Genomic DNA, 16,371 nt, shown 5'->3' on the forward strand with positions numbered 1-16,371 from the left:
TTTCCCTAAATGGCTGGCTACTCCATGTACTTAAGGAAAACACTGGATTAGTATCACTGACAGTTCTGTATTGTGCTGCTGTATCTCTGACTGTGTTCAGTCAAACTGAGACCAAAGACTGACTGTGTTCTGACTGTGTTCTGGGGAGCTGTTTCGCCTGTGTGCCATCGTAGTGTGTGTGGGCGTGCTGTGCTGTGGCGGGCTCGACCAGGGGAGAATAGTGATGAAATTGTGTTGCGTCTCCACTTCTGCATATAATCAGCTGGAGGGATTTTAGCAGACCCCCCCCCATTTGCAGGTTAGCGTTTTTCCGTCATGAATTTTATTCTCTAGGCAGCTCTGCAGAGTGGTAACTAACTGGCACAGCCAGAAAGTCATCAAATCAGGCGTTAAACCTAACCTTAACCACACTGCAAACCCTAATGCCTAACCAAAACCTTAAAGTAAAACCAAAAAGGTCATTTTTGTCTTCCAAAATGTGTTCAATATAGCCAATCTTGACTTTGCAGCTGGCCTGTCAAAGAAGAAATCGCTCAGTTCTGCCTCCAGGACAAGACTCATGACAAAAAAACATCAACCTGCTCCACTCTTTGGCTACACCTGCACTCCTCTGCTCTCTACCATCGCTGTCAAAACAACATGCCTGGAGAAACACAGTCACATACACACAACCCTTTTTACTCAACTGAATTCGTATTTTCAACATCAGTTCAAACATCTCACAATATCTGCAGGAATGATTGTACAAATTATTATTTTGTAAGTAGATGTCGCTGGCAATTTGAATGTCAGGATAAAGAAATGGTTCTTTCGCCTCTTATTTTTGTGTCCATTTTATGTGGAGATGAAATGATACAGTGCTACTTCTGCCTAACTAATGATGTGAACAAACATGAAGCGCTAACGCTCTGTTCCTCCATCCCGATAAGCCCGTTCTGTTTCCCTGGTATTACATTGTGCGATATTACATTGTGCGAGCGAGCATGTTGGATTCAATTTCCATTTGCACCTCGAAAGTTATTGCATTAGCTTTGCTCCTTGTAATTATATTGCCCTGCTCATAGATTTGTTTCAAACATTGTAAGTCATTTTCTTTACTTTTTGGCTGTCGACTCGGTTCAATTCCTATGTACCCTCCCGTCGACTCAGATTGGGTTTATTTAGTCAAACATTTTCCGGAGTGTCTGTTTTGGATTTGTCAATGCCGACCACGTTCATGCATTTCCTTGTTGCGTGGTTATAGTGTAGCGTTGTGTAGTGAAGTAACAGAGCCGTGTTGCATAAGAGAGGCTGTATTGTGTGACCAGGAACAGGTGTCTTTCTCCTTGGTGCCATGCTTGAGTTGTGTGCCACCTCCCCACACTGTGCTGGAGAGACTGAGTCTGCTTCTTGTTCTCCTTCTTTACAGAGCAAGGTTCCAGTTGATCAAGAAACAATTAGACAAAGCTCCGGGAACAACACCTTGTCAAAATGTCACTGCAGTTCACCAGCTACGTTGGTGTTTGTATTTTGTTCACTTTTGTCTTTTCTCTCTCTCCCTTTTGCTCTTTCTCTCATTTCGCAGACCATCCATCCAAGCCGATCAACAAGCCAAAACAGTACCAGCACAAGAGACAGAAGGGTGGCCCGGTCTCTCAACGTGGACCAATATAGCCGTGAGGTGGCTGAGCGCTCAACTACCAGTGACGTGCGCCACTGCCCAGCCCCAACCCAAACCCCGCCCCCACCCCTTTCCTCCAGTGGGCCCGTGGGAGGCAGGGACCCTTCAGGGGCCCCCAGGAGACCAGAAGAGGCTCTGTCCTCATCATCAGAGGCAGGGGCTCTCAGGAAAAGTGAATACCCAAACAGCCAGATCCCCCGGGCGATGGGGGTGGGGGGCAGCAGCTCCAGCCTTCAGAGTCGAGACAGCCCCTGCCGAAGCTGCCTCTCCTCAGACAGCGAGAGAGCCCCCGTGCCGAGCCCCTGCCAGCCTCCTCCTCCCTCCTCCACCACCACCACCTCTTCCTCCTTCACGGGCCGCCTAGGCCAGCCCCCCAGAGGGCCCTTGTCCCTGCACATGTATAGCCGCAAGAACGTCTTCCTGCAGCACTCGCTCCACACTGCTGAACTGCAGGCCTTGGTCCAGCATAACGGCTGAGGCGCAGGCCACACACACACAAACACACACACACACACACACACTTTTCACTTTTCCCATGTACCCTAAACATATCATTGAATGGACACATCACCGTCTGAATCATGGAAGTGAAGGTAATCTCTGGAATTTATACAACAATCAGTGTCATAGCTCCCAAGCATCTTCCATTCACCTCAAATCCAACCCATTTCTTTCATCTCATTCTCTCAACCCTAGCTCCTCCTGATCAGAGTTTGCTATGACAGACACTTTAAAACTATCTAGATCACATCATTGGGACATTTGCTTCTCTTCTTAAACACGTATTTTGTGTTACACTGTCATCCAACCAGACCTCCAAACAGTACCTTGGTAGGTACATGTCTATATGCGTTTCTTTGGTTCTGTGCATTTGACCATTTTGACATTTTATATTATTGTAGAAGGCTGATAGATGTGCTCACTTGAACACACACCAGTCAGTCAGCCTGCCTGCTAGCATTAACAAGGCACTCGTCCATCTATCACATTAGATTAGCACTGAATGTTGAGCGTTTGCTTAGAGGTGCTAATGTCCACACATGCGTGAATACACACGCGTGCGCCATAGGGAATTAACTAATGTGAGAGTTGTAGTTACATTAGCAAAGCTGAACATGACCAAACCATGCTGCTCATTGCACTGACAATGTGACCAACATGAACTACATGCCCAAAAGTATGTGGACACCTGCTAGTTGAATATCTCATTTCAAAATCATTGGCATTAATATGGAGTTGGTCCCCCTTTTGATGCTATAACAGCCTCCACTCTTCTGGGAAAGCTTTCCACTAGATGTTAGAACATTGCTGCGCAAACTTGCTTCCATTCAGCCGCGATTATTAGTGAGGTCAGGCTCTGATTTTGGGCGATTAGGCCTGGCTCGCAGTCGTTGTTCCAATTTATCACAAAGGTGTTCCACTGGGTTTAGGTCGGGCTCTTTGCTGGCCTGTCAAGTTCTTCCACACCGATCTCGACATACCATTCTGTATGGACCTTGCTTTGGGCCCGAGGGCAATGGCTGAAACAGGCAATGGCCTTCCCAAAACTGCTGCCACAAATTTGGAAGCACATAATCATCTAGAATGTCATTGTATTCTTTAGCAAAGATTTCCCTTCGCTTTAACCCTAGCCCGAAAACATTAGAAGCAGCCCCAGAACATTATACCTCTTCCACCAAACTTTGCAGTTGGCACTATGCATTGGGGCAGGTAGCGTTCTCCTGGCATCCATCAAACACAGATTTGCCCATCGGACTTACAGAGGGTGAGGAGTTTATCCAACATTCATCACTCCAGAGAACAAGTTTCCACTGCTCCAAGCTTTTTGTTTAAATATTTGTATTTTATTTAACAAGGGAAGTCAGTTAAGAACAAATTCTTATTTACAATGACGGCCTAGGAACAGTGGGTTAACTACCTTGTTCAGGGGCAGAACAACAGATTTTTACCTTGTCAGCTCGGGGATTCGATCTAGCAACCTTTCGTTTACTGGTCCAACGCTCGAACCACTAGGCTCCCTGCCGCCCCAACACTCCTGCCGGTGCTTGGCATTGCACATGGTGATTTTGTAGGCTTGTATGCGGCTGCTTGTCCATGGAAACTCATTTCACAATGTTCCAGACGAACGTTACTTCCAGAGGCCGTTTGGCACTCGGTAGTGAGTGTTGCAACCGAGTACAGACGATTTTTACGCACTACGCCCTTCAGCTCTACTCCGGTCCCATTCTGTGAGCTTGTGTGCCATACCACTTCGCAGCTGAGTCGTTGTTGCTCCTAGACGTTTCCACTTCACAACAACAGCACTTACAGTTGACAGGGGCAGCTCTAGCAGGGCAGACATTTGACACACTGACTTGTTGGAACGGTGAAAGTCACTGCACTCTTCAGTGAGGCCATTCTTCTGCCAAAGTTTGTCTATGGAGATTGCATGGCTGTGTGCTCTATTTTATACACCTTTCAGCTACGGGTTTGGCTGAAATAGCCGAATCCACTCATTTTGAAGGAGTGTTCACATACTTTTGTATATATCATGTATGTGCATCCACTTTGTGTCGCCAAATCCTGCAGTCAAAGATCCCAACTCAGATTTTTACACACACAGACAAGACCATTTTAGGGAGTTTCATTCATTACAGGTCCAATGCAGCTATTTGTATTTCAATATCAAATCATTTCTGGGTAACAATTAAGTACCTTGTGATTGTATGCAATTAAAATGGTCAAAATGAATCGAAAATGGCTTTTTAGCAAAGAGCAATTTCTCAAGCTACGTCTGAGTTGGGAGGTGAAAACTAGCTGTTATTGGCAGAGATGTTTGTAACTTTCTTTATTGGTCTATTAACTAATTTACCGCCTGGTGATGTCACCAGGTAGATCAAAACTCCATCCCACCCAAAACAGGCAGAAATTTCAGGCAGTGTTTTCAAACAGCTCTTACACTGAAAGGGCATTATCATGTTTTTCACTATTTCCCAGTATTATTCCAGCCTCGTAGTGTGGAGATATATATAAAATACAGGAAAACACGTTTTTGACTTTCACGGGGCCTTTAACCTTTTAGTAATTGCATGCTTTTTATCATTGTAGACACACATATTTTGTACAGTGAAATTGTGTCGGTCAAAAATGTATTTTACAGTCTAATAAGTTTAAGAACAGACATGTCTGTCTGCATTTGACACTTTTTATAAGTGGATATCAGAAACTGGTTGTTACATCAGGGCCTGTATTCATAAAGTGTCTCAGAATAGGTCTGATCTCGGATTTATTTTGTATTTCAGAAACTTGGTTAGGAGGTTCCTGCTCCTAGATCAGCATCTTACTCCGAGACGCATTTACAACGGAGTATTGTATGAGAATAGAACCCTATCCTTGTACTGTCACTAATTTAAGCTAATGGGTATTGTTCAAGGGACCGCATTTAATAAGTAAGTAATCATGTTTGTAGAACACCATCATGATAGCAATGTTGACGATACATGAGGATACTTGTCTTTCGAGATGCGTTTACAAAAACGGTCATGAGCTGTAATGGTAAAGTATATAGTAGTATACAGTTGTCAGTAGAGTCTTGCGGGAGAAAGCCTGTCTGTCTGTCGTCACTGTAAGCAGCCGAAAGTGGTACAGAATGCGCCATTATAGTTGGAGTGGAAGCAAGGACTCGTAGAGGTGAAGGAAACCCTGAAGAAATGCAGCTTTACCCCCCGCGGTCCAGCTCCACTCCCTCAGGTCTACTGCTCCACTTTATTTCCCTCCTTTTCTCGCTCTCTGTTTCTTTCTCCTTCACTCTCGTCCTCTGCTCTCCCTCTCTCAGCCTACATACACGAGCCCTGAATTCTCACACCCAGAGAGCGCGGCATGGAGGAGGGCGTGTATTCAAGGGCGTGTATGTGCTATCTATCCTGTCATTAGCGGGGCTCGTTGTATCACATGACTACAACGAGGGCTAGTGGAAGAAGCCAGCTGCCCTTACCCATGATGACGTCTTGCCAAACACAGCCAGCACACCAGCTTTTATCCCCCAAGCGTTTGACCCGCGATTCAACTGTATATGTTTGATACGGACCTTCTCAGCTTCTTTATTGCAATTTTGCGATATGTCAACATACTGTTCTTAGAACAAAGATTGGGATTAAAAAGGGGAATTCGTATTATAAAGGCATAGTTAAAAGGATAAAGTTGCGTGTTTGAGTTTTGAACAATCGTGTAAGCAACTGAAGAACAAGGATGTATTCTTGTAGTGGACAGAACAAGAGTCTCATTAACTCACGATTCTTGAGTGACCATACAGTAGAGGACACTTCGTTCACTTTTAGCTCACCTATTTGTTAGCTTTATTTGATGTTTTGTGAGATTGGATCACAAAGACTTGTGTCACCATTTTTATGAAGAACATGACTGTAATTATGCACTGGTGATGTGACGTTATATACTGTATATTGTACATAGATACAACCTTTCAATATTAATTTAAGTCGATTTTAAGGTTATTTAAAAATATATATATATACAGGGTTCACAATGTAGAGAAATTTGAGATTTTAAAAACTGTTAAGTGTTATAAAATCGAACTGGAATTTCTCTCAACCACAATCGTTGTTGATTACATGTTTTACCGACTAATTTGCATTGTATTATTTGCTCCTATTAAAACATAAGAAGTGTGCGGTGTTGTCTTTGGTGGTATTGAACCAACCTTCTTCAATTTGTTTCATTTGGGTGTTGGGTTATTACTAATTATGCTTGGATAACTTTGTTTCCACATGGTTGACTGCTACTGTTTTCATTATATTTGAAGAAACTCTCCATTAGCTCTGGAGATGTCTACCTGGCTATGACAGAGAAGTGGAGGAGAATGCCTTCATAAAACACCTCAACCAATCGATCTGTTGATTAACACTGTGTTCATACAGTGAATGTCGCAGAATTCCTTAAAAAGAATTCCATGAAGAGCCAACGTGATTCATGTAAGAGAGGCATGCTGGTTCTACATAGCACATTTCAATCTGAACGTTTCACCACTGAATGAGACCCAGGTTTGTCTGGTAGTTTATCAACATTTACATCCAGTCGGGTCAAAAATAGTTGGCACCCATGATAAAGATGAGTAAAATATTCAAATAATACTTCTACTGAGCAATGTCATGTGTGTAGAATTACACAATTTCATGTGTATATCTAAAGACCTGCATCACAATACTGAGTGATTTGCTGTTTCGACAAGGATGTATTTGGGTGTTTTTTGAGCTTTTGTTTGTTTTTTCAGGGCCCCATACGACATAACGATGAGGATGTCATTTGCTGTTTGGGGTAAGTTTATTAAAAAAAAATATATATCACAAAAAAGGTGTCTGGACCGTTATATAAATTTCCATTTACATACAAAATTGAGATTTGTTTGTAAAAATGAGACAACTAAAAGATTTGCAACATAAAAATATTGTTTCATTTACATCGTGTAATTTATTGACAGTCCAAAACAATCTCCAGAGATAGGCTATCCAAAGTCAAGCATCTTTGCCACGGTAGTGTACCAGCTGGCTGAAGCTAATTGGTGAAATAATTTGGCTGACGCTTCCCCCATGCGGACACCCGCATCAAACCACACCCTGAAACCAACTCACGTTTGAATTCCGTCATGGCTTATAGCATTTCTTAATAAACCAAACCTGAAACGTGGCCAAGTGCAGTCACCCTTTACCAAGGGAAGCAAAACAGCCCCGTAACATCAAAGACCAACAACCATAAATGACATCAGTTGAGGTTAATTTCTGAAAATGCATCCTTTTTTTGACCCTAAACCCACCACTGTTGTGCGTGGCCAAAGATCTCTTTTCATGTCACCAGACCATACCACCAGCTCCAATCCAAGTGCCTATGTCGTTTAGCAAACTCCAGGCTTTCACATTTCTTGGTTGCTCTCAATAAAGGCTTAATTTCTGGCAAACCTTTCAAAGAGCCTATTGACATGGTGGTGGCCTCTAATTATAAAATTGGATAAGATGTGGCCAAGTTCTGTAATTCTCAAGTTTTGTCCCTTGGATTTTACAGTGAACAAAAATATAAATGAGCACGCGGTTGTACATATCGATCCAGAGCATCCCAACCATGCTCAATAGGTTACATGTCTGTTGAATATACGAGCCATTGAAGAAGTGGGACATTTTCAGCTTCTAGGAATTGTGTACAGATCCTTGTGACATCGGGCTGTGCATTATCATGCTGAAACATGAGGTGATGGCGGTGAATGAATGTCACGACAATGGGCCTCAGGATCTCGCTACAGTTGAAACCTGGAGTTTAAACCAGGAGTCCTCTGTGAAGAGCACACTTCTCCAGCGTGCCAGTGACCATCGAAGGTGAGCTATTGTCCACTGAAGTCGGTTACGATGCCAAACTGCAGTCAGTTCAAGACCCTGGTGAGGACGGGGAGCATGCAGATCAGCTTTTCTAACAGTTTATGCAGAAATTCTTCGGCTTTGCAAACCCACAGTTTCATCAGCTGTCCGGGTGGCTGGCCTTGGACGATCCCGCAGGTGAAGAAGCCGGATGTGGGGATCCTGGGCTGGCGTGATTACACTTGGTCTGCAGTTGTGAGGCTGGTTGGACATACTACAAAGTTCCCTAAAACAATGTTGGAAGCAGCTTATGTTAGAGAAATGAACATTAAATTATCTGGCAACTGCTCTGGTGGACATTCCTGCAGTCAGCATACAAATTGCACTCTCCCTCAAAACTTGAGACATCTGTGGCATTATGTTGTGTGACAAAACTGCACAAGGTGCACCTGTGTCATGAGAATGCTTTCTAATCAGCTTTTTGATATGCCACACTTGTCAGATAGATAGATTGTCTTGGCAAAGGAGAAATTCTCACTAACAGGGATGTAAACAAATTTGTGCACACAATTTGAGAGAAATAAGCTTTTTGTGCGTTTGTGTGGAACATTTTGGGGAGTTTGGATGACTGAAGTGCCAAAAGTAGTTAGGAGTGCCAAAAGAAGTTAGGATAAAGATATTTATGGATATAATGTAGTATTGGATAGAAAACACTCTAAAGTTTCTAAAACTGTTAAAATGATGTCTGTGGGTTTAACAGAACTGATATGGCAGGCGTAAATCCGAGGAGAATCCATCCAGATTGTTATGTTGTTGAGGTCACCACTCATTGACATGGCTGTCTATGGGAAAATCGAAGGCATACCTCCCAGATTGCAGTTCCTAGGGCTTCCACTAGTTGTCAACCGTCTTTAGAAAGAATTTCAGGGTTGCTTTTTGGAAAATGAGCTAGAATTTGAAGTTTTTCAAAGTGACTCCCGTTTTGACCGTAGTATTGTGGCGCTTGGATGAGAGCGCGCACTTCGTGATTTATCTCCAGTAATGAACATACTATACGCCGTCTTAAATTCTATTGTTTATTTACATATTAGGGTACCTGGGGATTGATTAGAAACGTTGTTTGACTTGTTTAGACAAAGTGTATTGGTAACTTTTGGGATTCCTTTGTCTGCATGTTGAACAACTGAAACGGGTGGATGACTGAATGAAGCGCGCCAACTAAACTTACTTTTTTGGGATCTAAAGAAGGACTTTATCGAACAAAACGGCCATTTGTTATGTAGCTGGGACTCTTGGGATTGCAAACAGAGGAAGATCTTCAAAGGTAAGTGATTTATTTTATCGCCATTTCTGACTTTCGTGACCCCTCTGCTTGTTCGGAAAATGTTTGTAATGCTTTTGTATGCGGGGCGTTGTCCTCAGATAATCACATGGTATGCTTTCGCTTAAAGCCTTTTTGAAATCTGACAAAGCGGCTGGATCAACAAAAAGCCCTCTTAAGCTTTTAAGCGATGTATGACACTTGTATTTTCATGAATGTTTAATATTACGTATTTTGAATTTAGTTCTCTGCAATTTCACCAGATGTTGTCGAGGTAGGGCGCTAGCGGCACGCCTAGCCCAAATAGGTTTTCATTGTTGCCCTAATAGTGGTAAGTGGTCTATTTCATATTTCAGCTATTTTTTTGTACCCATTGCCTGATTTATGACAATCAACAACAATTTAAAATCAAATCAAACTTTATTTGTCACATGCGCCGAATACAACAAGTTTATGCTTACTTAGAAGCCCTTAACCAACAGTGCAGTTCAAGAATAGTTAAGGAAATATTTACGAAATAAACTAAACTAAAAAAATAATAAAAAGTAACACAATAACAATAACGAGGCTACATACAGGGGGTACCGGTACCGAGTCAGTGTGCAGGGGTACAGGTTAGTTGAGGTAATTTGTACATGTAGGTAGGGGTGAAGTGACTATGCATAGATAATAAACAGCAAGTAGCAGCAGTGTATTAAACAAATGGAGGGGTGGGATGTCAATGTAAATAGTCCGGTGGCCATTTGATTCATTGATCAGTAGTCTTATGGCTTGGGGGTAGAAGCTGTTAAGGAGCCTTTTGGTCCTAGACTTGGCGCTTCGGTACCTCTTGCCGTGCGGTAGCAGAGAAAACAGTCTAAGACTTGGGTGACTGGAGTCTCTGACAATTTTATGGGCTTTCCTCTGACACCACCTATTATATAGGTCCTGGATGGCAGGAAGCTTGGCCCGATTGATGTAATGTAACGCAAACACTACCCTCTATATAGCGCCTTATGGTCAGACGCCGAGCAGTTTCCATACCAGGCGGTGATGCAACCGGTTAGGATGCTCTCGATTTTGTCTCTTGAATTGTGAGCTCTTTGCCTTTTTCAATGTTTATGGATGACAAAGTGATTCTACTTGCGTGTTACCCCATTTATATACCCCAGTGAAACAGGAAGCCATGGAAGGCATAATACAGTGACTTGTGAAAGTATTCAACCCCTTGGCATTTTTCCAATTTTATTGCCTTACAACCTAGAATTAAGATTTGTATCATTTGATTTACACAACATGTCTACCACTTTGAAGATGGAAAATCTTTTTTTATTGTGAAACAAACAAGAAGACAAAAAAACGGAGAACTTGAGCGTGCGTAACTATTCAACCCCCCCAAAGTCAATACTTTGTAGAGCCACCTTTCGCAGCAATTACAGTTGCAAGTCTCTTAGGGTATGGCTCTATAAGTTTGGCACATCTAGCCACTGGAATTTTTGCCCATTCTTCAAGGAAAAACTGCTCCAGCTCCTTCAAGTTGGATGTGTTCCTCTGGTGTACAGCAATCTTTAAGTCATACCACAGATTCTCAATTGGATTGAGGTCTGGGATTTGACTAGGCCATTCCAAGACATTTAAATGTTTCCCCTTGAACCACTCTAGTGTTGCTTTAGCAGTATGCTTAGGGTCATTGTCCTGCTGGAAGGTGAACCTCCGTCCCAGTCTCACATTTCTGGAAGACTGAAACAAGTTTCCCTCAATAATTTCCCTGTGTTTAGCGCCATCATTCCTTCAATTCTGACCAGTTTCCCAGTCCCTGCCAATGAAAATGTCCCCACAGCATGTTCTTGGGGCGATGAGAGGTGTTGGATTTGCGCCAGACATAGTGTTTTCCTTGATGTTCAAAAAGCTACATTTTAGTCTCATCTGACCAGAGTATCTTCTCCCATTTGTTTGTGGAATCTCCCACATGCCTTTTGGCGAACATCAAATGTGTTGTTTTTTTCTTTAAGCAATGGATTTCTTCCTGGCCACTCTTCCATAAAGCCCAGTTCTGTGGAGTGTACAGCTTAATGTGTTCCTATGGACAGATACTCCATTCTCCACTGTGGAGCTTTGCAGCTCCTTCAGGGTTATCTTTGGTCTCTTTGTTGCCGTTCTGATTAATGCCCTCCTTGCCTGGTCCATAAGTTTTGGTGGGTGGCCCTCTCTTGGCAGATTTGTTGTGGTGCCATGTCCTTTCAATTTTTTAAATAATTGATTTAATGGTGCTCTGTGGGATGTTCAAAGTTTTGGATATTTTTTATAACCCAACCTTGGTCTGTACTTCTCCACAACTTTGTCCCTGACCTGTTTGGAGAGCTCCTTGGTCTGCATGGTGCCACTTGCTTGGCGCTGCCCCTTGCTTAGTGGTGTTGCAGACTGGTGCCTTTCAGAACAGGTGTGTATATATACTGAGATCATGTAACAGATCATGTGACACTTAGATTGCACACAGGTGGACTTCTGAAGGTAATTGGTTTCCCAGATCATATTTAGGGGCTTCTTGGCAAAGGGCGTGAGTACATATGCGTGCACCACTTTTCAGTTGTTTTTTTAATTTAATTTTTTGAAACAAGTCATTTCTTTCACTTCACCGATTTGGACTATTTGGTGTATGTCCATTACATTAAATCCAAATAAAAATTTAAATTACAGGTTGTAATGCAACAAAATAGGAAAAACGCCAAGGAGATGTACACTGTACACTTACATAAACTGGGATTAACTTAAAAAGGTAGAATGTTAAAGAAAGGTTTAATTTAGTTTTATTTTATTTCTAAGAATCTTTAGGGTTGCCAATCATTTTGACACTTAGCTTTTTTAGAAATAGAAATATGACTTTGATCTTTCTCTGAGCAATTGTATTAGTGTAACAGTAAAACTTTAGAACGTCCCCTCGCCCATACCCGGGCGCGAACCAGGGACCCTCTGCACATATCAACAACAGTCACCCATGAAGCATCGTTACACATCGCTCCACAAAAGCCGCGGCCCTTGCAGAGCAAGAGGAACCACTACTTCAAGGTCTCAGTGCAAGTGACGTCACCGATTGAAACGCTATTTAGCAAGCACCACCGCTAACTAGCTAGCCGTTACACTCACCCCCCTTTTGACCTCCTTTTCCGCAGCAACCAGTGATCCGGGTCAACAGCATCAATGTAACAGTATAACTTTAGACCGTCCCCTCCTCACCGATTGAAACACTATTTAGCGCGCACCACCGCTAACTAGCTAGCCGTTTCACATCCGTTACATTAGTATAAAATAAAACAATTCAATTGTTGCATACAATATAGCTCAGTATTTCAATTTTAATTATTAGATTCATGTTATACATTATTTTTGGTTTGTCTTTCGTCATCAAATCAAGCTTTATTTAAACAGCACATTTCAGACATGGACATGTCTGACATGTGCATCACTGGAAAAAAATAATTAAAACTATGAAAATAAAAACAAATGTACTTCACAAATATACTACACAACAAACATAAAATGACAAAAACAAAAGAATAATAATAAAAATTGAACGACTAAAATAAGTAAAAGCAAAGCTAAAAATATGTTTTATAATCTCTTTTAAATATGTCCACAGTTTCGTCCCCCCTCAGGTTATCTGGCAGGCCATTCATGAGGCAGTGTTCATAATAACTCAAGGCTGCCTCTCCATGCCTCTTGGTCCTAGGCTTTGGGATAGTTAAAAGGCCAGTGCCAGAGGACCTGAGGGACCTACTGGATACATAACTTAAAAGCATGTCTGACATGTATTGGGGTGCACAATCATGGATTCATTTAAAAACCAATAGAATGATCTTAAAATCAATTTGAAAACTCACAGGCAGCCCGTGCAGAGACCTTAAAACCAGTGTAATGTGTGCTCTCCATCTGGTCTTGGTCAGTACCCGTGCTGCAGCATTCTGTATGTTTTGTAGTTGACCAATGACTTTCTTGGGTAGACCAGAGAGGAGCGTATTACAGTAGTCAAGCCTGCTTTTATAATCAAAGCATGGATGAAATTGAGTTCAGAATCTAAAATAACACCTAGGTTTTTTTTAAGGGTGTCAATAATTGTGGACTTGTCAGTATAGATAAGGACAACAGTTGGGCTTTTGAGCTCCCTTTATCACTGTTGAGTGTCAGTACAGTGTACGGACCCTCCCTGGCTTACAGCCATTTCTGACCCATTGATCGATGTCACTAACATGTTTTGAAGCCCAGCCGCTTGAATATCTCTGCTTACAGCCATTTGTCTGAGAGTGGATCCATCTCTCTGATCGATGTCACTAACATGTTTTTATTACTAACAGCTCAGATGCAGCCGAACCACAATCTTCTCTACTCTATATCTCTGCCACGCTGTCGTTTGTCACAGAGTGGATCCATCTCTCTGCTCTATCCTGCCTGTCACCCCTTCTTATTGCATTGCCACTTGTTTATTACTAACAGCTCAGATGCCTGTAAGTGAACCACAGTGTCTTCTCTACTCTATAAGCCTCTCAAAGTTCTCTCTCTCTCTCTCTCTCTCTCTCTCTCTCTCTCTCTCTCTCTCTCTCTCTCTCTCTCTCTCTCTCTCTCTCTCTCTCTCTCTCTCTCTCTCTCTCTCTCTCTCTCTCTCTCTCTCTCTCTCTCTCTCTCTCTCTCTCTCTCTCTCTCTCTCTCTCTCTCTCTCTCTCTCTCTCTCTCTCTCTCTCTCTCTCTCTCTCTCTCTCTCTCTCTCTCTCTCTCTCTCTCTCTCTCTCTCTCTCTCTCTCTCTCTCTCTCTCTCTCTCTCTCTCTCTCTCTCTCTCTCTCTCTCTCTCTCTCTCTCTCTCTCTCTCTCTCTCTCGGCTCCCTGGCATGCTTTTCACTTCTCTCATCTCCTTTTCATCCTTAACTAGTTTTAGGCCTAAAAGGAGGCCAGGGCTAAACTTGAAAACGCCATCCGCGTCACAGGGAATTAAGAGTTCCTTGTGAATGAAGGCAGCAAAGGCACCGCAAAGATAAATGGGAATGTTGACTTTGACAGAGGCGGCCATTGAAATAAAGAAACCTTTTGTTGATGCTCATCTCTGCCACTGTGAAATTGTGTGACACTTTGGTATATATCTCACCGACGCTCTGAAGTCTGGGTTTGGACTGTGCTGTTTCTGGTAGGCGAATCTGTATGGTTCGTGCTGTCAGAGTAGCAGCTTTTTGATTGTATTTCAATGAAGCGCTGTCAACATTGAATCTGTCATCCTTCCTACGTCTTATTGGAAAAGGAACATAATATTTCAATCAAACTTGGTTGCATCCCAAGGTTCTCTCTGTAAAAAAAAATATATTTATATATATGTTTAAGTATTCTATAATAATTTATTCTATAATCATTTGATCCCATTATTCATGCTATATATCAACATAAATATTATATTCACCTGCTCAGTAGATGCTTCAACACAGGGTACCATACTGTTTTCAAATGACATTAAATTCATAGCATATCCCTCGTCATTACTGTGTTAGCAACCTGGGGTAGACGTAACATAGTACATGTAAATCCGGGGCACTCAAATTAGTATGATATGTTACTTTTGGTATGGTATTCTTTTTTTGTGTGGATCTCCATCATCCATTTCGTATGATGTTACAAATTGCAATTCGTACAATATGTTGTGAATTTTTTTTAACATATGATATCTTACTACTTCCAATTTGTTAATGGCTAAGGTTAGCTAGGGGGGTAGGTTAGGGGTTAAGGTTATCTAGCATGCTAAGTGGTTGCAAAGTAGCTAAAATGCTAAAGTTGTCCGTAATGAGTTTCGAACACTCAACCTTTGGGGTGTTAGACGTTCTCAAAAAGTTGATAATTAGCTAAATGGTAAAGGTGTCCGTGATTGGAACACACAACCTATTCAACCCATCCACCCCAACCATCTACCCTACTTTTGTTTTTGGCTTATTAAGTAACCTTCTGTCTACCAAACCTAACATATCATACTTATTTGACTGTCCTGATTTTACTATGTTACGTCTAGTGTTAGAGGTTCCTGATATACAATAATCAGTGGAGAAGCCGCAGTTTTCAGAAGACAATCAGCCCTAACCCATCCAGTGGTAGTGGACCTCTGTGGCTCAGTTGGTAGAACATGGCGCTTGGATTGTGGGTTTGATTCTGGTTGGGTCCACGCATATGAAAAGTGTATGTACACATGACTGATTGTAAGTCACTTTGGATAGAAGCATCTGTTAAGTGTCATACTGTATATTACATATTGTTATATTAGATGTGGCAGTAGTTTCACATATCCATAAGAAGAGAGATGTGACACACTTTTAGAAGATGTCTTCCAGACACATGTAGCCTTAGATCCTAGTTTTAATCTCACTATCCAGGAACCGTGCCCACTGGTGTGCTTTAGTATGAGCCGCCCTCAGAGCTTCAGGCCACAGTTATCAGGGCGACAGGCTGTGCCAACGCCCCTCAAACCCAGGGAAGGTCAATGTGTGCCAAGTGACCATGGCCCGACACTCCCCTTGCCACCCTGTGGAGATGTCCGTCTCTCAGCTGGCCAACAGCGATGCCCTCTCGATGCCCTCTCGAGTTAACAACATCCGATTGGAGTATCTGAGGCAATTCCCCAGAGATGAGGTTTATGCCTCATGCACACCGGTTGCGTCAAACTGCATGCGTTCCAGCAGAAGAACAAGATGAGTCACAGAAGTGCAGATTGCCTCCCAATGAAATTAACAGACTTCTGCCGGAACGCATGCAGTTTGATGCAACCAGTGTGTGCAAGTCTTGAGGCTGCCTGCCGCAGCTCTCGGGTGTAATATCCTTATCTCCCAGACTTCCATTCACACAGCCCTCTGCTACAGCAAAAGATAGGGCACTACTTGTAATCGCAAATGAATACCCTTGTTATTCAAAGAGAAGAGAGAGCAAAAGCCCATTCATTACCCCTTACGATTCCTTAAGAAAATAAAGATGTTCATATACTCGATGCACAATAATGTAATGACCTGACTAGATCATAAATGAACAATTGTCCAGACAGAGGCTTGCCTTTTTT

The 16,371-nt window shown here is 42.4% G+C and overlaps 1 protein-coding gene across 3 annotated transcripts in view; it reads left to right on the forward strand.

Moving 5' to 3' along the window:
- LOC124035977 (serine-rich coiled-coil domain-containing protein 1-like) overlaps positions 1-3,539 on the forward strand; it is a 104,789-nt gene extending 101,250 nt beyond the window's left edge. For 2 of the 3 annotated variants that reach the window (XM_046349992.1, XM_046349993.1), the window contains one exon: positions 1,565-3,539. In XM_046349992.1, the coding sequence (XP_046205948.1) occupies positions 1,565-2,137 (573 nt within the window). In that variant the 3' untranslated portion in view covers positions 2,138-3,539. The remainder of the gene's footprint in view (positions 1-1,564) is intronic. The other variant, XM_046349994.1, reaches the window with a different exon arrangement.
- Positions 3,540-16,371: the final 12,832 nt, after the last annotated feature.

This window comes from Oncorhynchus gorbuscha, linkage group LG05, assembly GCF_021184085.1.
Source record: "Oncorhynchus gorbuscha isolate QuinsamMale2020 ecotype Even-year linkage group LG05, OgorEven_v1.0, whole genome shotgun sequence".
Lineage (NCBI taxonomy): Eukaryota > Metazoa > Chordata > Actinopteri > Salmoniformes > Salmonidae > Oncorhynchus > Oncorhynchus gorbuscha.